The sequence below is a fragment of the Trachurus trachurus genome (genome assembly GCF_905171665.1).
Source record: "Trachurus trachurus genome assembly, chromosome: 7".
In the NCBI taxonomy this organism is placed as follows: domain Eukaryota; kingdom Metazoa; phylum Chordata; class Actinopteri; order Carangiformes; family Carangidae; genus Trachurus; species Trachurus trachurus.
The window spans coordinates 23,443,403-23,470,647 of record NC_139901.1 but is presented as its reverse complement, the minus strand read 5'-3'; the positions used below and the strand labels follow the sequence as shown (position 1 = coordinate 23,470,647).

General features: G+C 41.3%; 1 protein-coding gene across 3 annotated transcripts in view; it reads right to left on the bottom strand.

Annotated features, from left to right (window-relative positions):
• LOC310989218 (poly(rC)-binding protein 4-like) overlaps positions 1-26,725 on the bottom strand; it is a 47,537-nt gene extending 20,812 nt beyond the window's left edge. For 2 of the 3 annotated variants that reach the window (XM_083976205.1, XM_083976207.1), the window contains exons 1-3: positions 26,507-26,725; positions 1,130-1,319; positions 932-955 (exon numbers count right to left, since the gene is read on the bottom strand). In XM_083976205.1, coding sequence (XP_083832331.1) covers positions 932-955; positions 1,130-1,237 — 132 coding nt within the window. In that variant the 5' untranslated portion in view covers positions 1,238-1,319; positions 26,507-26,725. The remainder of the gene's footprint in view (positions 1-931; positions 956-1,129; positions 1,320-26,506) is intronic. The other variant, XM_083976206.1, reaches the window with a different exon arrangement.
• Between the last annotated feature and the right edge of the window lie 520 nt (positions 26,726-27,245).

The following is a 27,245-nucleotide window of genomic DNA, read 5'->3' as shown; positions in this document are numbered from 1 at the left end:
GTGCCACACAGTTATTTATGTTATGTCCCGGGAAAACGTATTATTTGTGGTCGATTGTAATTCTGGTGTCGGTCTTCTATTGATGGGGAGGAGATGAGAGGTTTGAGATAGGAAGAGGGGGAAGAAAAAGGCCTTGAAGGTGGAGTGGCAAGTTATTAGCACAAGTACTGCAGATCAAGTGCACCTCTGTGTCAAGCTGCACTGTATGAGCAAAACTCATCTCTCTCTTTCACAGCCTCTGTTTTCTTTCCCAATTTCCTTGTAGATATTTTGATTTCTGCGACACATTGCAACATCCATTGTCAAATATGTCTTTTCAGCACTCTTTACTTTCTCAACGCATTTATTTTTTTGTCCCCGTTCCTCCTTGAATTGATGTCTTTTGTAGGTGTTGTGTTACAAGGCGTGATGGCAGGATCTGCTGAAGCAACACAGTGCAGCCAGGCCCTTCCTAACAGACATCAAAAGTGCCCACAAGGGGCTGAGAGTAATATGTCTGTGGAGCTCAGTTTCAACTGGAGGCTTGCAGCCAGTGCACTAATGTTTTTGTTTGATGGATCACTGTGTTGCATTATGGGTGGTGAGTGGGGGTGGCGGCGCAGTCTTAAGAGGGTTGGTTTAAGGCAATTACATTTAGAATGGGGATATTCAGAAGAACAATTGTTTGTTAGGAGGCTTTGTGCTCTGCGTTAATTTCAAAACAGAATCAAGATCGGAGAGAGAAAAATTATTCTACAAAGGCTGATTATGAATTCACATCAAAGAGATCAGTAAAAGATCTGGCTTAGCACGACAGAAAATCACTACGGATTTACATAAGATAAGACAGAGGTATAACATTTTAAAACATCGATCTCATCTGATAAAATAATATTATTTTATGATTCATATGCAGCTTTTTGTACAGCAGAAGAAAAATAGGTCATCTCACCTTTCCTATGATGCTGCCAACCTCCTACAACACAAACAAATACATATAATTACATACACTGAAACAGTTACCTTTATGCATCAGGTATAAAATGTATAAAGCAAATTTTAAAATATGCTAAAAAGAATAAAATAAATAATAGTCCAGGGTGCTGGAGTGTGAATTCATTCATAAACAATGTGAGCAGAAGGCTTGTACCTTTCCATGCATGAGCAGTCGTAGCGTGAGGGTCACTCCCAAGCCCCCGTCTCCAAAGTCCTGCTCACAGTTCATATTGTTGTGGGAGTGGCATGCAGGGAGACGCATGAACGGGGCTCATTCGCTGGTCACGCAGTCAGACGAAGGCCAGCGCTCGTTCTCTGGCTCTCCGAGGTCTTTCAGTGCTGCACTGAGAGAGACAGAGAGAGAGAAAAAAAGAGAGAAAGAGAAATGGTGTTTAGATGTATTGATGTGTTTCTGTAGAACACGCTCAGGGACATATAATACTTACAGTACATCCTTCCAAAGAAATGTGTGCATCATGTCATAAATATATGCATTCATCCTCTCAAACACAATTGTTTGCACTCATGATTATAGTTCATGGATGCACACACACACACACACACACACACACACACACACACACACACACACACACACACTACAAACCCTTGTCAAGAAGCATTAATCCACCGTCATTACTCACTGAACATTATGTGCCACTATTAAAACTAATGATCGTGTTCTAGTTCAGTTCTCAGAAACCACATGCTTGCACTGTATGTCACAGCACCGTTGACTGAATGATAATTCTCACTGATCAAAGATGATAAGATGAATAGATGACAAATCAAAGCTGAAAACAAACACGTTGGAAGGCCTCTCAGGGAGCGATTGTGATCAAGTATCTCCGGAGGAGCTGCTTCATTGGTTTGAGTCAATGTGATATTGATGGAGATTCAAAATAAAGGCATAATGAAGAGCATTGTGTGCGCAGGATATTGACCATGAGCACCAGCAGTGTCAGCAGCGTTGCGTCTCATCCAAGTTTGCGGCCCTAGCAGACTGCGTGTGGCCATCGATGACTAACACACTCTCTGTGTCTTCATTAACCGACAGGCACTTTCTCTCGCAGTGAGCTGACTGATTTTTGAAATTGGATAAGGAAAAAAAAAAGAAAAAAGGAAATTTTCCCTCAGATGAGCGTGGCATGAGATTCATGCAAAGTTAATCAAATTCAATTCGAAACAGTTTTCATAAAATTTAAAAATGTTTGGATTTTCTTTGGGGACCTGGTTTTATCTGCTTCATCACTTTGAGCTGTGAAAAAAAGACAGATAGAGAGAGAGAGAGAGAGAAAGAGAGAGAAGACTGATCTGTGGAGTCAGAGCAGATTTCATACATGCACAGCAAATGAAAAGCATCTGTAATGATCCCAGAATAACAATGTGGCAGCGGGTACGTGCGTGTCAGTTATGTGACATATGATATAATGATTAATGTGTGTGTCACCTGGCTGCTCCCAAGTCTCAGCCCGCTGTGTACAATTAGTTCATGTAATCATTCACATTTCCTCTTTATTTATATTTCCTTACATGTGTCAATGGGGACAGGAGAAGCAGACAGATAAATATGTGGGCAATAGCTGTAGCCAGGAGCTGCACGGTTAGCAGAGGCAGAAAGTAACTAAGTGTTTTTACTCAAGAGGTGTTGAAGTATTTCAAATTTAGGGAAATATTTAACTTATTTATTTTACACTACTTACTTTTTTAATACAAAATATAATCCACAAATAAAAGAAACAATATAAAGTATTTAAAATTAGCTGCAACATTATAGTGGTGTATACACTACTGTAATGCATCAATAATTATAATAGCAGTATTTTTTTGTTCTTTATTTTGATGCTAATACTTTAAGGCGATGCTTCCTTGAAACAGAGCATTTCCATAATATAATGTTTATACTGTATTATTACTTTAACTTGGGGATAAAATACGAGTACCCCTCCCGAGTCCCACCACTGCATTTGGCATGACAAATGCATATAATGTTTTCTATTAGAGCTGATAATTACTGTAACTAAACCAACTACTGTATGACTTTATTGTATCAGCTCCTCTTGCAATTCTACAATAAAATATATTTGATTTTAATAACGCCTCTCAGATATTGTGGAAAAACCACAGCTCATATTCAGCTCCAACACAGTAACAAATGATTGTCTCCTCTTTGACTCATCAAGGCCACTTGTTTGTCTGCCAAGTGAATTCCACCCAACCCACTGTCCCACTGTCTACTTGCCCTCTGCTGCAATCCTGACGTGTGTGTGTGTGTGTGTGTGTGTGTGTGTGTGTGTGTGTGCGTGTGTGTGTGTGTGTGTGTGTGTGTGTGTGTGTGTTTTCTTTTCTTTTCTCTAAATCTGCGCACTGTTTGTAGATTTGCTACGCTATGTGAGGAGATCATGTGTAATAAATTGGTGTTATTTTAGATGAGATCCGATTCCTGAGAGACTTGTTGTGGGCTGGTTTATTGCTTCTGCTCGGTGCACAAGGCCATCGCCGCTTGGTTGATTTATTTATGTGCTGGATGCTTTCAAAGTCACGTTCAAACGCTCACACACATGCTTCTTTAAGATGTCACAGAGCCTGACTGCCTGCATGTGTTTTGTATTCCCTCCGTGTCTGTGGCACAGTCTGATATGCCAGCCTGTCAAAATGTGGGAGTAAGTGGAGCAAAGTGTCATTTCGCCGGATTAGATTGCATCAAATCAAACTTCCGCTACTCTTTTGAAAGGGATGCTCATTGGATTGACTTGCACAACTATCAGTTAGAGGCTCATCTCCATACAATTTCCATAAATATCAAACAAAGGCCAGAGGGTTGACTGCAGATAAACAAAAACTGGAACATTTTACTTGCTGTCAGCTACAGATGCGTAGCCGAACAATCATGACTTTAAGCGTGATCGATGCGTCCTGTGCACATGTGTTATCACGGAGCACATTTGTGCAACCCGTGGGCTTCATTATGTTTAGGCACTGAGGGGCATGGCTAAAATGTTAGCACTTTATTGCATTAGGAGTTAATGGTTGGAGGGATCATTATCTTCTGCTCTGTGGGTTGATAACAAGGCATGTGCTCTGTGTTTGTGAGGGCGGTGAGCCTCTGAACTACTCATTTCCAGAATCCCAAGCAGCAGCGTTCCAGGATGAACAGAGCCCCTCTGTTCTAAATTAGACCTGGTAACTCAGAACAGGGAATCCAGTATACAGGAGCTCCTGTTGTGAGTCATTGCTTGTCTTCATCTTTATATACACTAGATTAAGCATGACTTTGTGAGACCAAATGGCTGACACAGAAACAAATGGTCACAAAGCCATGTCTTTCTTCGGTCTGCTGCACTTTAAAAAAGCTACAGAAGTTAATTTTTTTTTTTAAAGGATTATTTTGGCTTTATTGCAACTGGGGTCACATTTTTGTACTCTTGGCCATCATTGTGTCACTGTTATGATAACACTGTGCTCACCAGAAGAACATGGCGACCTGTCCGATGAGGCAAAAAAAACAGCAGCTGTTATACAGGTTGGAAATATGGCCAGATTATTGAATCCCCTTTGTTTAGATACAGTGATGAAATAAAATGTTGATAATGACCTCAGGATGTTCACAGTTTCTGCGCACGGTTTGCATGATGGTTGGTTTGTGGCCGTGTTGGCTGAGTGGCTGTTGACACGTCATTTTATCGGCTAGTCCAAATTCAGATTTCTCAAATATCCCTCCAGCCCCACTGAAACACTTCAAACAGTGATCCTCTGACTTTTCAATTAGTGACATTGCTGAATAAAAATTAAGAATTTGGCTCATGACAAAACATGCAACTGATTTGACTCGGCCTCAGCTGTAGGTCACTGTGGATTTCATGCAAATAAGCACATGTTATCATGCTAACACGCTTGACCGATGTGGTGAACATGGTTAACATTCCACCTGCGTAACACCAACATGTGAATATTGGCAATGTGAGCCTTTTACCATGCATCTTAAGACACTACTGTGCCTATGTAAAGCCTCATAGAGTTGTTTGCATGGTTTTAATTCAGACCTGATTTCAGCAATTAAGTTGATGTGTAATTTAGTGGTATTTTTTAAATCATATACTGCTTAATTAAGTGCACATCCATTTAGATAATGTTGATGTGTTCAGTTCAATCTTTCTAGTTGTGAAAGACTCAGCCATGTACAGTATAGGCTACTCACAAGTCCAGGAGACAGGAAAGATACTGAATGAGGGTTTATATTTCAAGACACCAAAATAGATGTGCTGTTGTTATTCTAATATTTAAGTAGAGAATGATAATGTAAACACGTTGAGCCCTGTCTACAGTACCTGTAATATACTGTTTTAAATGTCACCGATATCATATGACCTATATAGACATAAACATACAACAAACTATGTGTTTGACTGTGTCTTAAGGGTACAATGTTATCCAATTGATGGGGGGAAAAATTGAAAATAACATAAAATAAACCTGAAATACCCAGAATCCAGAGGTGTATTTCCCCTAACATCCATGAAGCATACATCAAAGATGTCATGGATAAAAGCAACCAGCATACATCCTTCAACAGCCGCCAGCGACACTGTTTTTTTCCTTGCCATGTTTCCAGGAGCATCCACTCCAGAGAGACTGTCAAGATGAAAAGGATGTTGTACAACCCACTTGTGTCAAGGACTGGACACCTGTTCTGAGACAACCATGTCCCTCACAGTACCAGCAAACAGACGGCCCTGGGCCGGCTTACAGGAAATGAGGAAGGAATGAGGACATGCCTGGTCTCCATGGTGAAAGACGGAAACAGGGTTCCCCTCTGCATACAGTACATACAAGGGGTCGGGGGGTATTAAGTGTCTGCTTGATGAGCGCACAGACGCAGAAGGGATAGGGTGTTCCCCGGGTGGGCACGTATAGAGAATAAGTGAGAGGGTGTCAACGTGTGTACACGCGCACAGCGAGGGTAAGAGGTGAGAGACCATTCACACACATGCCCGGACAACCCTCCGCACGCACACACAGGCAGCCGCATTCTCGGGTCTCTGTACGGCAAAACAAATCACACACACACAGACCCACACGCAGCTGCTGGGATGAAAGGAAACAACAATTCACACACACCAAAAAGTCCTGTGGAAACACAAGAGCGGACAGCCTTTGATCTGCTGAGAAGTGCCACTGGAGGATTTTATGCCGCTATCTGTCACAAACAAACTCAAACGAACTGCCAAACTGGAGTACATGAATGACACAATGAGAGTGTGAGCAGCTGAGATGACGAGGATATAGAAAAACCGACTTAGGGGACAAGAGGGGGATGAGACAGAGTCCTTTAGGCTCCTCTCTACTCGCGGTCAGTCTCCTCCGAGCTTAAATGAGACCCTCGGGGAACAAACATGTGTGCACACATCCACACAAGGACACACAAGGGTACACACACACAGGCACGTGTCGGCATAGTGTACTCTGGACAGTGTGTAGAAACTCTAACTAGTGGAAGATGATGAACTAACACTGCTAATGACTGCATATTAACACCACTCTGAATACTTGAACTTCAGCAGAATGACGACTCTATGCAGAGGCCTCGTGATTAAATGAACTCGATTCTGTGTGAATGAAATATTCAAAGAGGGGCTGCATGTTTGGATCAGCTTTAACCACATCACAGCCACGAGTGATGCTGGGATTCATCATCAGTATTATTGCTTCATGAGCCGTAAAACAGAGTGATATTAACACAGCTGAGAGAGAGAGAGAATATGCAACAGCGTATATGGAATAAAAAAACAGCCCTGCACATTTACAGTGACATTCATTCATTTGGAAGACGCCCTTGTCCAATGTGATGTAAAAATGAGGCCACAGTAGCTCAAAGATAGCTCACAGTAGCTATACTATACTGTATATAGTTCCATGTCCCACCTGACACGAGGCTTACAGGTGCATGAAATAACAATAAAAAAAGAGTAGAGAGTAGGATCAAGAGATGGAGTGAGAGAAAGAGAATTGTAGGTGAGTGCTCTTGACAGAAAGACAGAAAAGGCTTCAGCTGACCGAATTGTATAGTAACTCATTCCACCAGAGAGGACAGGCACAAATGAGACGTACTTTAAACCTCCTGACAGATGTTCAGAAATTCTTATGCCCTATCAGCTGGAGCCACAGTAAAACAGGCTGTTTGAAAGACCCCCAAACTTTTTTTTCTCAATGACATTAAATGGTCATGACAAAATAAAGTCAAAGTTAAAAATCCTGTGTGTTTAAAGCTAAAAAAGCAAAACAAAAAAACAAAAAAAAAACACAGCTAACCTGCTTCCTCTGCATCCTAGAAAATAAACCAAACAGCTGTCATCACATTTTCATACAAATATTATCAGGTTCTGATTGATCAAGGGAAATCATTTGATCCCATTAAAATTGATCCACCAAGAAGAGCAAAAAAAAAAAAAAAAAAAGCAGAAAATGTCACATGAGAAACAAACAAAACTCTTCTATCTTTAGAGAAAAAGGGATCAACCCCATCACTAGTAACAAGAAGCTGATTGGGAAAATACGTTTCAGAGCCTAAATAATGTATACATGTATCCAGTTGGATTACTCAGAGCAGAAGCTCACACCTTTAAGACTTAAAAGCACTTGATCTGAGTATGAAAAGCTTTCTTCACCATGATTGCACTTCCACAATCTCTCCGCTGAGATGAGAGAGAGAAAAGAAGAGAGACAGCAGGAGAGGGGCTTTAGCTGTGAAACAGGAGAGGCTTGAAATTAAAGAGCAGTGTTTCATCTCTCAGCAAGTCTGTCTCAGCTATGTCACATATAATGGGAGGGGTCAGCCCTCGGCGCAGAGGGGACTGTCCTCTCCTATCAGCCCCCGGCTTCGTCTGGTGTTAAAGCACAACCGTGTCAGCCTGCAGCGCGAGCCGACTGTCAACCACAGGGCCCCAGAGAAGGTTATCAGGCCCCCGAGCTGCTCGCTGCTCCTGGAAGCAGCTCGGCTTCCCCGCAGAGAGGAGGCCAACAGCTGTGTTCACTGCAGCCACTGCACCTACGTGTGGGCTGATAAGATTACCCTCAGGCAGTGTTTTTAATTCATGATCTGTTTGAAACAGTGACTATACCAGATTTCCTTGCAAATTACACACATCAGCTGAAAAGTTGCGATATAAGTTTCTAATTTTCAACTTCCAAAGGGCGGAGGCAGAATTACTCAAGTAGGAATTTCCAGGCAAAATGTGTGTGTGGGTTTTCTGGCTGACATGAAGAAATTTGAGCTTGTGTCGTGTTGGTTATTAGATGAGGTTTTTTATTCATAACAAAATATTATTATAATATCTCCCTTATTCTCAGTCTCTTATCTACACAAAAAGCAGATTATATCTAAACGTTACACCAACTGTCATTGCGCTTTTATCAGTGTGAGGACAGCTCTGGAGCTGCAACACAGACAAATTATTGACATCAGAAACAGGAACTTCTGCAAATTCTTTCATATCTCAAAGTGGCACGAATCAATACTTTCAGGGCTTCATCTTGTCACGGCAACTTGCAATCATGTCAATCTGTCTGCGCAGCTTAGACAAGGATCACCTTCAGTGGCAGGGGCTGCATAATTACGAGTGAATCCAATAGCTAATGAACGGCAGCGTAATTGACACTCTATTGTGCCAGTCCATCCCATAAGCCATCAGTTTCTGCGACTGTCAGGCTGGGGCAGAGTTAAAGGGATAGTTCAACATTTTGGCAAATTAGCCTATTGCCATAATCCCTATAGTTTTAGGGGTAGGTCCATTACCTTTAATTGCCAGTGCAAGCTGTTTTTAGATTGGCGGGGCAGAGACGCAAGCTGCTCACAAAATGGTACTTCACGCATTTCCCTCAAAACTCATCAAATGCACAATCCAACAACGCCAAAATGCTCTTGCCACACTATAAAATAATATATGAAGCAAATACATGGAACTACCTGCAATTTTGAAATAACTCCACCCAGGAGCCATGTCTGTAACGTAGTTTCGGCTACGCATTTGCCTCGAAAACAGCTCTGTCTCGTAATGCTACATTATTATTTCATAGCGTTGTGAATGTGCAGGTCACTCACAACTTCTCTACGAGAGTGTTTTGGAGTTGTTGGATTGTGTATTTGATGAGTTTGATAAGGGAAAGGGGAAAGTACAGTGTGCCTCCGTTGCAATCGCTGAGCAGCTCGCGTCTTTGCCCCGCCGATCTAAAAATAGCATGCACCGACAAATAAAGGTAATGAACCTACCCCTCAGACTATACGGATTATGGCAATAGGCGGAATTGCCAAAATGTTCAGCTATCACTTTAAGTTAGCTCCGGCTGGATGGTTTTTAATAGGAGTATACCTTTATAAGAACACGGCCATACACATCGATCAAGTGTTGATGTACTTGTTTTCACAGCAGATCCCGTCTACTCATTAGGTAAACCCAAGTTCTTTCCTCCACCTCATTACTGCCAGCAGGGATAAAACAACACAAACATACAGATAATGAACCTTACAGGGCCGTGTTTCTGTGCTGTCAGTTGTTATCTCCCAAGTGGCTGCTGGTTCCAGACACACAGTGACACCGTCTGAGCCTCTATTTACGCTGGCTCTGGTTAGCATGGGGACAGAGTGGCCCAAGCCCATACACTGCACACTTGGCATTTAGCTTTTGCTTATCTCAGTTTAATTCTCATCAATTAATCTGCTGATTATCCTCCCAGTTAACGGATTACTTGTTTTTCTATAAAATGTCAGAAAATGCCAATTGAGCCTTCAAATCACTGCTTTATCACACAATCGGTCCAAAGCCCAATGCTATTCAAATTACTATCATATGTGATGTGACAACAGAAGCAAATTAACATACTGTATAAGAGGCTAAAACCAAAGAGATATCTGGCTTTTCTTTGGCTTGAATGGTGACCGAAGCAATTCACCAACTATCAAAACAGTTGGCATTGATTTTCTCCAGATCCACTAATCATCGTAGCTCTATTGCAAACTATTTTTTTCATAATATACAATTTTACTGCAGAAAATCACTAACTGGCTTCAGATGTCAAATGCTGCTGTGCGGTTTTCACTCTATTGTACAGTTTGACTTCTTCCAAGTGTTTATCCTTCTGGATTCAACAGTGGAAATTTTCTGGTCATTTGCGTTGCCTTGACTTACAGTGGCATGCTTCTTATTATTAGAGAGCTTCTATTAGAGACCATATATCATTCTGAATGGTTTTTTGGCATGGTGGAGAATACACTTTGGCAGGGTATTAACTCCAGCTTTTATCCCATCCCTCTTACTGGATGAAGGTCACTCCCTCTATCTGCAAAATGACTTTCCTCTCTTCTCTTTCATCCCTGCTTTCCTCCCATCCTCCACACCAGGGCGTGAGTCAGAGAATCTGACACCTCGGAGGAGAGAGGAGAGGAGAGAGAGGAGGACCGGTAGAGGAAGATGGGAGACAAACTGAGAGAGAAAGAGGGACAGATGGGGGCAGTTGGAGGGAAGAGGGAAGAGTTGATCGATATCTCGGAAAAACAAGTAACCTGAGAAGATGTGGACCGGCCCTGCTTCCTTGATGTACAAGACAGACACTGAGTTAAAAATGGCAATTAAATTCACCGCTCCTGACTCTGGTGAACAGTATGGTATCCTTTATGGTGGTACTGTATGGCTGCAAAAGAGAAAAAAAAAATCATACTGCAGCATCACTGTGCTCAAGGTAGCCAAGCCGATGGTGTGCTTGCTCTTTGGTACACAGTAGCGCCATGCACGTTGAGCTGAAACTACAAATTACATAAGCTCCACAACAAACTGAGCACAAACCCAAAAATAGTGCAGTCCCTGTTAAATATTTCAGGCGCTCGGCAGCTGAAGGGGGGTTGGGTGGGGGGGGGGGGGGGGATAAAAAGCTTTTCTCCTCCTTGGTCGCAACACAAAACACACACACATACACACTGATGCAGATGGCCAATTGAAAGGAAAACCTCCATTTAGTGTACTGTAGAGCAAAGCGGATTATCGTCACGAAGGCAGTCTCGTAGCTTATTCGCCTGATGTACAGCACTTACTCATGGAGTGGCGTACTTAGCGTACACCTATCCTCATTTCTTGAGTCACTCTCTCCATATAGTATAGACACACAGCATGAAAGCTGCTCTTTCAGGGTAACTTCTAAATAAATCACGCTCATGAGACCCTTTGCAAGACACAACAGGAGAGTCACGGGGCCCTCTGGGTCGATCTACGGAGCTCAGCACAGTGCTATCTTTTCATAGCAGGGACAGCCCGCAGCTCTGTCAACCACTGGGTCAGTCTTAAGAGCAGCAGGGAAGGTCACATTCTGCTTCGTAAGAAAGGCTCTCTTCATCGCGGAACAAGAAGCGCCAAAAAAACAAAGAAATACACACTGTTTCATTTGCATCGGAGCTGCAGGATGATAAATCATTGAGCACTCATGTGACTTCATGCCTCTTCTTGTACAACATAAACGATGGTAAAACGTAACGATAATGAGCATGCAGCGAAAATCTATTTTAATTGACAAAGCTGGAGAAGGCATGGGAGTTGAGCCTCAAGAGTCCGTAGTTATTAGATAGCGACAGGCACAGGTTAATTCCTCAAATGCAGGTTAATTGCTGCAGGGGATCTATCTCAAATATTGGAGAGGAAATTAATTTGTTTCACAACAACGCTCCTGTGACAACAACCATCTAAATGAACGCCTGAGTGAAAGTGTTTTGCCTCATAAAGTGTGGAGTTCACACACAGAGCAGATGCCATGTAAGACACATTTGATGTTGACATGAATATAAACAAACCAAAAGAATACAATAGGAATCTCCACACATCTCAAGTTTTTTTTTCCCCCAGTGTAAACAAGAGTGGTCTTGTAGTATATTATACTCCTTAATGTTCTTAGTTTTAATATCTTGCTATTACCATTATGTGTTCTTCTTTGTGTGTGTGCTTTCTCTGAACTGAAGGAATGTGTGAACTGATCAGCTTAATGGGTTCTACTATTTGTTTAGTCATCTGACCTAAGGAGATAGGCATGGTCCAAGACGACTGAATGACCCATTGTCTTCTCTAATGGGTAAAAGACATAGGATACAGGATATGGGGTTTTTCGCTAGCCTAAAAGTTAAAGGGTCGAGTCAAAGGTCATTGGACATCTGGACGGGAGGTTTCTCTCTGTCCGGAGAAGGTGGAGTGTTGGAGATAAGCCAACATATAAAAAGGAAGGTTTTAGGGTTGAGAGAGAGAGATCTCATTTTTGACCAGAGATGCTCCAGGATTCGGCATTTTTGTACACTGTTCTTCTTCTTGTTAATAAACTTCTTTTTTGAATACAAGCGAAGACGTGTCGGCGGTGATCCCTTCTTTTCATCAGCACATCAATATACCACAATTTTGGCGTCACGAACTTGGGCGTGTCTGTGGCCTCTCAGCGTTGGCTGGCAGCTCCACCGGGCCGACTCCCGCAACAGCCGGCTTCTACAAAGGGTGAGTTTTTCACATAAGTGTGCGCTGGTTTGCTCGTGGGGGCTGCTGTCTGCTGTTGGGTCACACCGTTAAAGAATCTTTGTGTGGGTGCTTGTTGCTTTGATGATTAGAAGTTGATTATCGTTCTAAATTTTTTTTAGGGGGGTCTTTCATTTTGGTCTTTCATTTTTGTTTTTTGGTCTTTGGTTTTTGTTTGCGTTACAGGCAACGCAAAAAGGGGGAAATAGGGAATTTGGGGTAAAAGTAAAATAGGACATTTGGGGTAAAATGGGTAGGTAAAGAAAATGGGTATGTGGATAAAGAAAAGGGGTAAAAAGGGGATTAAGTAATGGGTAATAATATAAGTTAAGAATTGGTCTTAGTGGGTTTAAAGGAACTGGGGTTAAAGAGGGTTAACTAAAATAAAGGGGTTAAAGAGGGTTAACTAAAAAAAAAAAAAAAGGGATTTAAGAGGGTAAATTTGAATAAAGGGATTTTTTGAGTAAAAAATAGGTAAAATAAAGGGACATTTTGGGATATTAAAAGAAATAAGGTTAAAGGGGGTTTACTAAGAGTAAAAATAAAAGTTAGAAAAGGTGGGTAAACATTTGATAGAGGGAAAATTAAAATAGGGTAATAAAGAGTTAGAAAGAAGCTTTAATATATATGTGATCACTTGTTTTGTGTTTGTTTGTCAAATCCCCATTTTTGTGTGTGTGTGTGTGTGTGTGAAGATTGGTTTTCTTTTGTGAATAAAGTTTAGGAGTACTTGATATGATTGAGTGTATGTTGAATAGAGGTATATAATATGTTATATATTCTTTAGCTGCTAACAAATATGAGCCTGAGGAAGACGCTTTAATGAGCTTCCAAAGGACGTTTAATAAGAAATAAAATGTATAAATCTTCCAAGGGGGTTTTGGTTAAAGATGTTTTTATGAGCCTCTCTTTTCAGAGGACTTTGAAAAAATAAACAGACTTGTTAAAAAAAAAAAAAAAAAAGGAACCCCGGAGGAGGATTCTTTTTGTAAAAACTTTGACAAAGGGTGAAAGTTTGATAAAAGGGGGAAGGAATGTTTTCAAGTGTTCAAGTGTTTTAGTTATATTGATAAGGCATTGAACTATTTGTCTGTTTTCCTTTCATGGTGTGAGAGTTCAAAGAGGAGGCAAAAGGACAAAGGGTGTGTCTGGAGGCGCAAGGACAGCTGGTTTGCATCACAGGGACTGAGGCTTGCGGACGACAGCGCTTGCATCGGGATCCAGTGACAAAGGCCAGTGAGATTTTATCCACAAACTCTTTCTGACAAATGTACCTGCATTTATGCCGCTGTGCATACATTTATAGTTGATATTGTTGATGCAATTTGATTGATAATAGTACTTTCATTTACATTTAGTGCACACACCTATAGTACATGCATCATACATATGTTGTAGTTAATTAGAAGAAAGCTTGGCAACGGACTGATCATTTTATTATTGAGATACTGGTTTGTGTGAGATTTTGTTGTTGGCTTGTGATTTGGTTTGGTTATTGCTGGGTAAAGATTATTGATTTTGTAGTTGAAGAGCTTTGTGTGTGGACCTGGCGTTGTGAATTTTTACCTATAGAACTCTCTTTTGATTTCTGAAGTTGGCAAATCTTTTCATCTGTTTTTCATAAACTGTGGCAATTAAAGGAGCATAGGTAATTAAAATAGATTTAGTAGTAATTAATTAGATATAATAAAAATCACAATAAAATAGAATAAAATTAATCTGGTTAAAATTGGATAAGAGAAGAATATCAAAATGTCAAAAATAGACAATCCAAAAGTAATCACTCCTGTTGAAGTTGTCCAAAAGAATAATCCTTTAATTAAAGGTATAACAGAAATGTCAGAGAAGTGGCATGGCCGTTGGTCCAATATTGACCAACCATGGCCAGTCGTAGGGACTTTTAACCCAGATGTAATTAAAACAATGCAGGTGCTTGTGTCCATATATAAAGCAGGTGAGAAAAAAGGTAAAAAGGGAGAGAAGCGTAAACAGAAGAGACAGATGGAACTAGACATGCTCCAGCTGTTTGAGAGAGAGGGACAGCAATGGTCAAAGGCTAAAAAGGAGGAGAAAAACAAGGCTCAGGGAGAGTTAGAGAAGAATGCAAAGAGTGTAGAAAAGTTAATGACAGAAATTGATGCACCCTTCTCACACGTGGTCCCAGTACAGAGACCCCCACCTTATGAGAAGGAGGTAGAGCTTAGAGAACTTTATCCTCAGCTCCCAGTGATTACTCAGGAAGGAGATTATCATATTACAGATGATAATGAGAAAATAATAGAGACAGGAAAAGCAGAAACAACTTTAAAAATGTATCCCAGCTCCAAAAGCAAAAGTAAAAGCAAAACTGTGCATTTCAAAGCTAAGGATAAAATTAGAGTTAAAAAGATTGATTTTGGAGATGATGATCAAAGTGATCTGGAAGGAGCTGTTGGGGGATACGATCCTGCTGTAAAAAAGATATTAGCCAGTGCAGAGAGGAAAGGAGCTAAGTCAGGAAAGAAAAAGTGTCCCAAAGATGACACTGAGAGTGAATGGGAGGACAGCGAGGAAGAGTTAGGAGGTGAGAGTCCATCATACATGGAGTATCTAGAGAAGAAATTCCTTGATAGAAAGGAAGAAGAAGATAGACAGGAGTGTCTAAAAGTAATCAATGAGGAAATGGACAGCTGCGTTTCACGCCTATCTATAACATCCACACCCAAGGTAAAAGAGTTTTTCGAAGACAAATTAGGGGAACTACAGGCTAGAAAAAGTGATCTAGAAGCACAAAGTGCCATAAAATCAAATACAGGATATACATTCCGTTCGAGGAAAGTCAAAAATTCCAGCTTTATGGGCCCAGTAGTAATTAGAGGACAAAGTCTGGAATACAAACCCTGGCAAAGCACTGACATGTCAGATATCCTGGAGAAATTACCTATCCTCCAGAATGGGGCGCATCCCTGGATATCTAAACTAGAAGAAATCATGGTGGGAACACAATCTGCCATGGGTGACATTAAAAGATTGTTAGCCAACATTCTAGGAGTTCCTGCCATGGAAGAAATTTTGCAGCGAGCAGGACTTAATCGTTATGTGGGAACTTCTGTAAATGATTCAGAGCTGTTTTCTGCAAATAGAGCTAGAGTGTGGAGATCTTTGAAGGACACATTTCCCACAAATGTGCATCCTGATAATATTTTGATTGAACCATTGGGATGCGATGAAAATCCTCGTGCTTATGTGTCAAGAGCGCATCAGATGTGGAGAAGTGTTACAGGACATGATCCGGATGACAGTCAGATGGAGCAATCAATCTTGCGAGCTAAGATTCAGAAGGGGTTGCCCCTGTCAGTGAGGAGTAAATTAGCAGAAGTGGTTGGTCTAGGGAGCATGATAAAGAGTGTTTACACAGATCATATAGCACACCAAGTGGAGCTGTATAGGAAGAAAGAGCATGAACAAAAGGAGCAAGACCAGGAGATCCTTAGAAAATTAAACCAGATTCAGTTGGTAGATAATAAGAAGAAGGAGAAGAAGCAGGCAGTAGTTATGCAGAACCAGCCTGAGATAAATCAGCCCATGTCACAGCCACAGCCACAGCTGCAGTCACAGCCAAATCAGTACCAGGCACCACAGCCTTGTGCAGCGGTACCTTTTGTTTATAATGCACAGCCGACCTTTGGCCTGCAGCAGCAGGCATGGAGAGGAAGAGGTCGAGGAAATGTAGGGAGAGCAAGAGGAAACTTTAATCCAAATTTTCAACAAGTTCCTGAAGTGTGTTATAATTGTGGACTGGTTGGTCATTTTGCTCGTGAGTGTAACAAACTAGGAGGAGGAAATTTCAGAGGGAATTTCAGAGGAATCCCAAGAGGAGGCTTTAGAGGTCAGTCAATGGCATTCCGGGGACCGGTGAATCCCTTCAGGGGCCCGGAGCCAGGATTCTAGGGCTGCCCAGAAAATCCGAAAGGGAGGTGTCAGCTGGTAGTGTCAGGGCCGGAGCAAGATCCAACAATAATGGTGAAAGTAAATAATCAACCATTAGAAGTGATGGTAGATAGCGGAGCAGCTTTTACCTGCATTCGGCCTGAAGATGCTATACATCTCCCTATGTCTGGTCAATTGATACGGACAATCGGGTTTGAGGGAGTCAAACAGCTGGTACCTCTTACAAAACCAATTGAGCTCTGCTACAAAAATCAAAAAACTACAATACCTATACTGGTATCAGAACATACACCGATTGCACTTTTGGGAAGAGATGCTTTGTGTAGATTGAATTGTGTAATAAAATGTACTCCAGACGGCTGTCTGGTGGAAATGCCAAGTGATACTGCTCGTCAATTGTCAATGAAAACAGATGCTGAAGCTTCTTCAGTGTTTTGGATTGGAGATCTCACTGCAGGACTTTTGGAGCCTGTTCAATTGTGGGAGAAGTTTATTGTAGCAAATATGCCTGATGTGAAGCTTCCAGAGTATCCGCTGCATTGTACATTGAAGTATTTTAAGGATGCTTCTCAGTCAGATTTTGAAAATTGGGTGAATCGTCAACCAAAGCAAGTTGAACTCACTTCATGTTGTATCATTTTGGGCCCACAAGGAGCAGCTATGATGATTGATATGAACGATTATGTGAGTAAAGAATTTGACATCAAGAAAAGTGTGCCGCATGTAACTTTGATGGTGTCTGAGGACTATGAACAGAAACATATAGGAGAAATGATGGTTGAGGCAGGGAAAGCTGTTTTTGCTCCAACAAAAGAGAATCTTTCCATTTGGAGGAGTGAGGATCAGCGCTTTCTTAAAATTATGATTTCTGCTCAAGGTCATGGGCGACCACAAACTGTTCAAATGACACATGAAGCCATTTGCAGTGTTAAAGTGGACACAGATGTTATGAAAGAGGAGATGTTGCAGCAAGTACCTGAATGTTTGTGGTCTCGATACAGCACTGATATAGGTCTTGTGAAGTCAGCTCAACCTGTTAAAGTGGAACTTAGACCGGGGACTAGACCTCCCTGGAAGAATCAGTATCCACTGAGAGAAGAAGCAGTTGAAGGGATTGAACCGCAAATTGAGGGACTTTTGAAAGCAGATGTTTTGAAGATAACTCAAAATCCTCAAAGTAATACACCATTGTTACCTGTGAAAAAGCCTGATAATTCTTATCGCCTGGTACATGATTTAAGATTTGTAAATGAAGTAGTTGCTGATTTTCCAGCAGAAGTGCCGGATCCGCACACTTTGTTGGCACAGATTCCTTCAACTGCTACACATTTTACAGTGTTGGATTTGTGTGGTGCATTTTTCAGTGTTCCACTTGCCATAGAAAGTCAAGGCTTGTTTGGGTTTACATACAAGGGACAGTTCTATGAGTATAAAAGATTGCCACAAGGATTTAAACACAGTCCTCACATTTTCAATAAAGTATTGAAAGATGATCTAGTAGGACTGGATCATAAATTGAAAAGTACAGTGGTACAATATGTGGATGATATTATAATTTGTTCACCTGATAAAGAAACATGCCATGACGATTCAATTAAACTGTTGCAGATTTTGGCAGAAAATGGTCACAAGGTTTCTCAGAAAAAACTGCAGTATTGTCAGGAGAAAGTAGTTTATTTGGGTCAAACAATAACACATGGACACAGAAGCATTTCTGACAGTCATTTACAAGCCATTCGAGAGGCTCCTAAACCCAGAACAGTAAGAGAAATGATGACATTTCTGGGTATTGCTGGATATTCTTCTGCATGGATAGAAGATTATGCTAGTTTAACAGGGCCTTTGAGAGCTATGATTAAAGATACCGGAAGTGTTCAATTACACTGTAATCTTTCTTGGACACAGGATGGCCTTTTGGCATTTGAAACAGTCAAACAGAGGCTACAGGAGGCTCCAGCACTGACACTTCCAGATTATTCCAAGAATTTTCTGTTGTATGTGTCTACCTCAGTTGGGGGTAAATATGCATGTGCAGTTCTTTGTCAGCCAACAGGAACAGGGAAAAATCCTCAACCCATTTCCTATTATTCCACTTCCTACTCAGAAGTAGAGTTGGGATTGCCATTATGTTATAGAGCAATGGTAGGAGTTTCTTTGATGTATGATAAAGCATCTTCTGTAACAATGGGATATCCTGTGACAATTCTCACTCATCATAGTTTGAGAAATCTTTTGAACTATGGTAAATATACATTGACAATGCCTAGGCTTAGAGATTATCATAGGCTTTTAGAGCAGGAGGATGTTACATTAGTGAGGTGTGTTACAATGAATCCAGCTGGAAATCTGCCAACTGCAGAAGATGGTGAACCGCATGACTGTGTACGGGAGGCAGAGAGATATTCAAGGCTGAGGTCAGACTTGCAAGCCCTCCCACTGTGTGAGGCAGACTTGGAGTATTGGACTGATGGATCATGTTACCGTGTGGGGGATAAATTGAGTGCTGGTTATGCAGTGGTCAAAGCCCAGGGGACAGAGTTTGTGATTGAAAAAGCTGAAGTGGTTCCTCAACCTGCATCAGCACAGCTTGCTGAACTTGTAGGATTAACTGAAGCATGTTTGTTGGCAGAAGGTAAACGTGTGACAATTTACACGGATTCTGCCTATGCTCATAATGTGTGTCATTTGTTTGGATCAGTGTGGAAAAATCGAGGTTTTAAGAAAACTGATGGTTCCCCAATCCAGCATCATGCTCAGATTATGAAACTTTTGCATGCTATGATGAAACCAAAAGAAATAGCAATAGCGAAATGTGCAGCACACAAACATGACATGTCAAGAGTTACTCAAGGTAATAAAGCTGCTGATGAAGCTGCCAAAGCAGTAACAGGAGCAGACAAATTGGGCAAAGTTTTCTTGGTCACACATGACGTCGATTTAGAAGATAAAATAACACTTAATGATGTGATCATGATGCAGGAAGCAGTTTCTGCATTGGATAAACAATTATGGATTGACAGAGGTGCTACTCAAGATTCCACTGGTCTTTGGAGAAATCATGAAGGACTGATAATAGCACCTCCTGACCTGTTGGGATTGATGATCCAAGAGGCACATGGGTTGGCCCATGTTGCAAGGGGGGAGGTTAGGAGAAAGATCATGAAAGAGTATGGATTTTGGGCACCATATCTATTAGAACAAATTGATCATGTTATAGGCAGATGCACTATTTGTCTGAAAAACAATGTTCGAAGAGGTGTTACAGTTCCACCAGGTTACATTCCAACGCCAAGGGGTCCAATGCGAGAGCTGGTAATGGATTTTGTTGATATGATAAAACCAGTTGGAGGTAAAAGGTATATGCTGGTAGTTGTGGACAGATTTTCCAGATGGCCAGAAGCCTGTCCAACCAAGCGAAAGGATGCTCAGTCAGTTGCCAAGTTTCTGTGCAGAGAGGTCATAAGCAGGTGGGGACTTCCTGATCGAATATCTTCAGATAATGGAAAGGAGTTTGTGGATAAAACTGTTAAGCTAATTTTGCAAAAGTTAGGAATTAAACAGCGCCTCGGATCAGTTTACCACCCACAGAGTCAAGGAATTTGTGAAAAAATGAATGGTATCTTGAAAAATCGCATTGTAAAAATCTGTCAACACACGGGTCTAAATTGGATAGCAGCACTTCCATTAGCATTAATGGTGTGCCGCTCCAGTGAATTGCGTGATTTGCATATGACGCCTCATGAGTTGGTTACAGGTAGACAGATGCCAACACCTTGCTTGCGTACGACTGGAAAAGGTCCAAGTCTGGGTCTTTTGGAAGATGAAATGCGAGCATATGTAACATATATGGCTACTCTCCATAAAAGAATATCCATGTATGTTTCCGACAGGCAGAGACAAGAGGAGGTGCAGGAGAGACTTGATGAGCAAAAAAGGAGCACGGTGCAACCTGGAGATAAGGTGTTTGTAAAGGTGTTTAGGAGAAAGTGGTATAACGAACGCCGTGAAGGACCATTTGAAGTTGTTCGCAGTACAGGAACTGCGGTCCAGGTTAAAGGATCCCCAACTTGGTACCACCTGTCTCACTGTGTTAAAGCACCAGTAGAAGAAACGCCACCCTTACAAAATGGAGGTGTTGAAGACTCACATGAGCCAGATGAAGTGGTTCAGGATTTGGATGCTGTTGATAATCTTGTGCATGATTCTGATGATGCCACAGGTGACTCTCCAGTCAACGAGCAGGAGAAAAGATTTGAGGTCATTGATTTCAGGCATGTCCCAGAAACAACAGAGCCCGTGGAAGGTGAAGCATCAGAGACTGCAGAGAGCGGTGATGCCACCCCAGGACAGTCTGAACATTCAGCTAGGCGAAAGAGCCCAAGGCCAGTCAGAAGAAAGACCAGGCCTAAACGATATGACGATTAAGGTTGAAGTACCTCTAGGAGGCTCAGTCCAGCTTCCATGTAAGTGTGGACAGAAAACTCCTGAAGGTTCATTACAGTGGAGAAATAATCGGGATGAGCAATTGATGCTAAGAGGAACTAGAGTTGAATCTGTACCTGTTAGCAACAGAAAGTATGTTTTGACCAATGACATGGGATTGACGAGAGCTAAGGGAGATTGTTCACTTTTTCTGAATTTTGCTGAATGGGTAGATCAAGGAGAATACACATGCATTTATTTGGAACCAGAATTTGAATTTGTTTCACTTAAACAGCAGTGGAAATCAGGGTATGTGACTCGCAAAGTAAAACTTGCTATAGAGCAATTCAAACCTGATGAAGTGCCAAAAGTGGTTGAGGAAAAGCAGGAATTAACCACTGTAACAACTACAACAAAAGTGACACCTACTACTTTAGGTTTGAAAACAACTAAGAAGGCACACACATTGAAACCTACGACTATTTCAGTTACAACTACATTGATGACAACTACAACACCTATTCTTACTACCCTTGAAAATTCTAAGAGTAAAATAAAGCTTGAGATAACCACAAAAGCTACAGAGTCTCCAACTTCTAAAAAATCTGTAGTAACAACACCAAAACCTGATGTGATAACTTTTAAACCCAATCAGGAGGAACATGTGACACCGAAGTCTGAGGTTAATGTGGATGGTAGTCATGAAAATGTTGAAAGTAAAGAACAAATTGAGGGAAAGAACACTGAACATCTGTCGGGTCTGATTTCAGATGATATAGGTAATCAATTGTTGAATTCTGAAGACATATCAGAAGAAACAGTTGAGCAGTATCGTCTACTAAAGAAAAGGGAAATTGAGTGGAGAGCATATGGATTTGATGCCAAAGCATTAGATATCCCAGACCCATGGGCAGGTAGGAATTTGTGGTTTCAGCAACTAACCCATTCTATAAGATCAGTGAGAAGAATTAAAGGTCCATGTGTGGTAAGAATTCCAACACCAGGCACATGGCCTGCAATTTTGGAAGCAGTACCAGAACCACTGGTTCCAGTTTGTCAGTCTTATGCGCTATCATGGTTATTATATCAGCAGCAATCAGCAGGAGATGTGTTTATGCGTTTGTCAACTAATCTTTTTAAACCCAGATTTGAATGCTCTTGGTTGAGTAACTTACCATATTTGAGTATATTTGGCCCAAATGAAGAACTAGCGAAGGCTGTTCCTGATGGAATGGTAGTGGCAAGAGTAAAAGCTGAGAGTTGTTTTTGTTCAAACTCTACTTATAAAGGTTCTGAGATGTTTATGGGTATATCGGATTGTAACACTTATATGATGCATTTTGGTAAAAGTGAACATAGAGCCCTAAATGATGAGTATTCAGTGACCTTTCATGCTCCAGATTCTGAAAGGAGTAGAACTTTAACTGTGAAAAATCAGACTTTGCCAGCAAATGTGACTATGGGAAATTTTAAAGATCTATGGTGGGTATGTGATGAGAAAGCATATATATTTCTGCCATATGGGTGGACAGGATGCTGTTACATGGCAAAACTGAAACTCCCATATGAAGTATTCACTTTACATAAAGAAGAAGCATCTGATGAACCAGAATCAGAGGATGTTTCTGAACGACGAAAGAAGAGAGAATTGGCACAATTTCACAAAATGGAGGCCTACCATTTCAGAGTAAGTTTAGCAGAGAAATGGGGTATAGGTCTATTTCCATGGTATGGAGTGACATACTTAGCAGATCACATTGATAATATTACATACACCCTGCAGGGATTCGCAGATCAAACTGTGATAGGGTTTACAACTTTGACAAACACACAGAAAAGTCACAGACTGACATTGCTGAAGCATGACATGGCACTTGATTATATTCTGGCCAAACAGGGAGGCCTATGCATGGCTTTGAATTTTACTGGAGATGCTTGTTACACTCTGATTCCCGACAGCTCAGATAATATGACTAGTGTTATAGATGCACTGAAAAACATAAGAGATGCTTTTGGTGCTTCAGAAGGTGCTGGGAAATCTGCAAATTCTTGGCTGCAGGAGCAATTAGGACCTATGGGTGCAGTGTTAGCTCAAATTATGATAGCAGTAGTTGTAACACTATGCTTGTTGTTTTGCTTCTGTACAATATTATTGACCTTTGCGAAGGCGATGATATTGAAGTGGGCTGGTGTGGTGTTACCAGGAGATCAGAACCAGATGTTACTGCGAGAAATTGATGTGAATGAAGACGAAAGAGAAGCGAGAGGAGAACTGATGGAGACATATCCATATTGAAAATGATGGCAAATGAGACAATAATACATTTTGATAATAATAGAGTGTGTTAATTTGTGACAATGTTTGAAATGTATTTATTGTTGCAAAGATACTGGTTTGTTTTCTCTCTCCCTCCTAGAATAAATTGGAGAGAGATCACTGTGAAAGTGCCAGGCTGTTCGGGGACCCAGATGTTCTGAGGAGATTCAGACATCCTCACATGAAGAATGTGAATGAAGTGAAGGGCCCTGAACATGGACACTTAAGTATTTTGACCACATTGAAGATTGACACTGTGGAAGAACTGCAGTGTAATTTGGTGTTTTTATTGTATGCATTTTTGATATTAAAGTTTGATGTTTTTTATGATGATATGTACTCACTATTGTATGTTTCTGCTAGTATGTGGATATAATGGAGCCTCAGATGTTTTCTTTCCTTTTGACGTTTAGGGAGAGTAATGTGAGGCAGGGATAGGTCCAATGGAGGATTCGATGGGTTGACCAGCCTGAAATTGGATACTGTTTTGATTTTATTTGTCTGAGGTTTTCATATGTATCTGTTGAATTATTTCATATAAGTTTAAAGAATTTCTTCTTTTCTAATTGGTTTGGAGTGCTAAACAGTGGTTGCCTAAGGCAGAGGGACCGTGAGAGAATTTCCTGTCTTGATTGTTTGATGGAAACTTTAAGGAAGATTGGCTGCCTGGCAGGTTTTCGCTCTCACACTCCACAAATTGTTTTATTGTTAATGATTGTTTTGTTGTAAGCATTATATATGAATATCTGTTTGTTTCATTATGATAATCATTTGATTGTATGTTATGTTTTATGTGTCGAGACTCTACGAGCCTCGAAGGGGGGAAATATGTAGTATATTATACTCCTTAATGTTCTTAGTTTTAATATCTTGCTATTACCATTATGTGTTCTTCTTTGTGTGTGTGCTTTCTCTGAACTGAAGGAATGTGTGAACTGATCAGCTTAATGGGTTCTACTATTTGTTTAGTCATCTGACCTAAGGAGATAGGCATGGTCCAAGACGACTGAATGACCCATTGTCTTCTCTAATGGGTAAAAGACATAGGATACAGGATATGGGGTTTTTCGCTAGCCTAAAAGTTAAAGGGTCGAGTCAAAGGTCATTGGACATCTGGACGGGAGGTTTCTCTCTGTCCGGAGAAGGTGGAGTGTTGGAGATAAGCCAACATATAAAAAGGAAGGTTTTAGGGTTGAGAGAGAGAGATCTCATTTTTGACCAGAGATGCTCCAGGATTCGGCATTTTTGTACACTGTTCTTCTTCTTGTTAATAAACTTCTTTTTTGAATACAAGCGAAGACGTGTCGGCGGTGATCCCTTCTTTTCATCAGCACATCAATATACCACAGTCTCTCCTGTGATGTGAGTGGATAAATGATCCCAGGAAACACTGCTTCTATTTTCCTCATCAGTAAAAGGTGAATGAAAATCCACCATGTCCCTCTGCAGAACTGTTTAATGGAGTAAAGCTGCTGCACTGGGCTGCATTTACTTGATGACTGCCAACTAAAACCAAGCATTGTGCCTGCCCTCCCACCCCCACCCTTCTCCAGTCTGCAAGAACAGCATCTTAGTAGATGAGGTGGATTATTGGCAGTTCGCAGACGTTGGAACAGCACGTGTCAGGTCTGGCTTCTGTTATTTATGGAGCCTCTCGGCCCCAGCCCTCACTCTGCAGCACAGATGCAGGTGGGGTTTCATTATTGAAGATGCTCTTCCACTTCTTATTAGATCTCTGACTCTCAGAGTGCATTAAGGAATTACATTTGGACAGAGCGTCAGCAATACATAGAGGTCTGTCTTTGTTACCCCGGGAGTCCCTCTAAAACCTGTGTGTGTCTAAATTGTATGTCCGCTTCTTTTTTTTTCCCCCTCTCAAGAATAAAGAGTGTGTTTGCACTCAAGCTGATCCTCTGTACACCACACACACACACACACACACACACACACACACACACACACACAAGAAAATTATTGCTTATTGATCTCCGCTTGTGAAGATAAATCTGAATCGTGTTCTCCTACCTCTTCAGTAAAATTGTCGTACAGTGCATTGCATCCAAATGAATTCTCCCACAAACAGCTCAGAGTTACACCCTTAAGTAATGAACAATTCTCTAGTTGTGACCCATTTCTCTCAAAATGACAAAGAAATCTTTTGTCTGAGCATATTTACACACTGGGAGGTGTGCATGCAAGATTCATGAGCATCTCCAGGCAGCTGGTCCATGATCTTCTTAATCAATCAGCTGAGCTCAGATGCTTTTTTGTATTGATTCTACACAGAAGAGTCTGAAGATGATCAGTCTCTTGAATCTCCTGCGGGCCTCTTATGCTAAAAGAACAGAGTTAAAGCCCAAAACATTGAAAAAAACAAAACAAAACAAAACAAAACAAAAAAACACTAGTGTTAATTAAACTATAAGTAAATACAGGACACATTTAGATTCCAGCTTTTACAATCTTAGAGAAATATGAAGCTTCATTTATACTAAAACCCAAAACATGGTTGATTCAGATGATAACAAGCCTGCCTGTGCGCTGGGTATCAATAAGCCTTACTGACTGTAAAATAGCAAACCAACACTCTGTGGAAACCTTATGTTTAGGAGCACTAATGAATACAACTGGTAGGTACTTACTAACTTACACTAATCAGTAATCAGATATTTTCATAATGGTACAATTAAGGAAACATGTGCAGCCAAACGACATCTGCGCTGAGTTTTGGTTTTCATGAGGACGAGCTCATCAACACACCTTTTTTTTCTATCCAGTGTAAGACTAATGTAATTAGGCATCTTGGTGAATAATGGTGCTGTCACACACACTCGCTGCCTCAGCACCAAGCAGGCGCCCACACTATTTTGTTGAGAATGATCTTTGTGTTCAGGGGCTGGCCCGGCCAACGGGGTCCACTTTCATTATCATAAAACCGTCCACACACAAGAGACCAATTGTCTCCTCGGTCTCACCGTGTCCCCTGCTCATCTGGCGACTTTCTACCATATGCTGGATTTAACAGCCCGGTCACTTTATGTCTTCATTAAGTGCGTCCAAGTCAAAACAGTATAGGTACGGACTGAGAATGGAGTTAAAAGGCCTGATCCTGCTTTTTATCTGGTGATTGTACATAGAAAAATAGTTTAAAGGGTGAAACTGAAAATAAATACCTCTCTTCTATATTCGGTGATTCCACTGATAAGGGTCAACAATTGACAGTCGATAGCGGTCAATAATGTCACCCAGTGGATAAGAGCTCCTTTCAAGTTGGGGACTTCGGAACATGCTGTCCAAAAAATAATAATAATAATCTTAAGTCACTTACCAGTTTTCATGTAAAAGGTCGCAGGCTGTAGATCCAGTTCCCACTAAAGTCTCCCCATGTGTCTGTGTTGACCGGGCTTTGTATCCATAGAGTCCAATGACACGGACGCGTAGTGCGGACTGTCCTCCCGGTGTGTCAGCAGAGCGGAGCGGAGCGGAGCGCAGGGCGCCTGTGCGCTGAGGAGGAGAGAGAGAGAGGGAGGGAGGGAGAGAGAGAGAGAGAGAGAGAGAGATGCAGGCGGAGACCACCTCGCTCACCCTGATCACCATTAACGGAGGCAGCTCGTAGGAGAGAGCTGGGTTATAAAAAATAAAAATAAAAATAAAAAGGGCTCTAGCTCAAGCCTCCAACCTCCTGTGTGTTTGTATCCGCGCCTCGGCTCCTTCTGTCCCCACAGGACCTCAGTCTGCTGGAGCAGCGCCTCGTCCTGCGCGTCGCGCCGCAAATCGACACATCCAGGATCACTGAGCTCCTGCGCGGTGTGAAATCATGACATGATCAGGAAAACGAGGCATCTGATCAATCAATCTGCCTACAAATATGCGGATTTACCTCGTTTTTTAAGCACAGTGTGTGTTTTCTTGGGTTAATTTAGGCTAGGCTGCAGAATTTCCGGTCATATCTAGATGTCAACAGATTTTTTCACGGCGGCTTCATTTACGCCTATAAACTCCAATCAAGTGTGAATAAATGGACCTGGCTTCATGAAATAATCACAGGGTTTATTGTAAGGCCTATA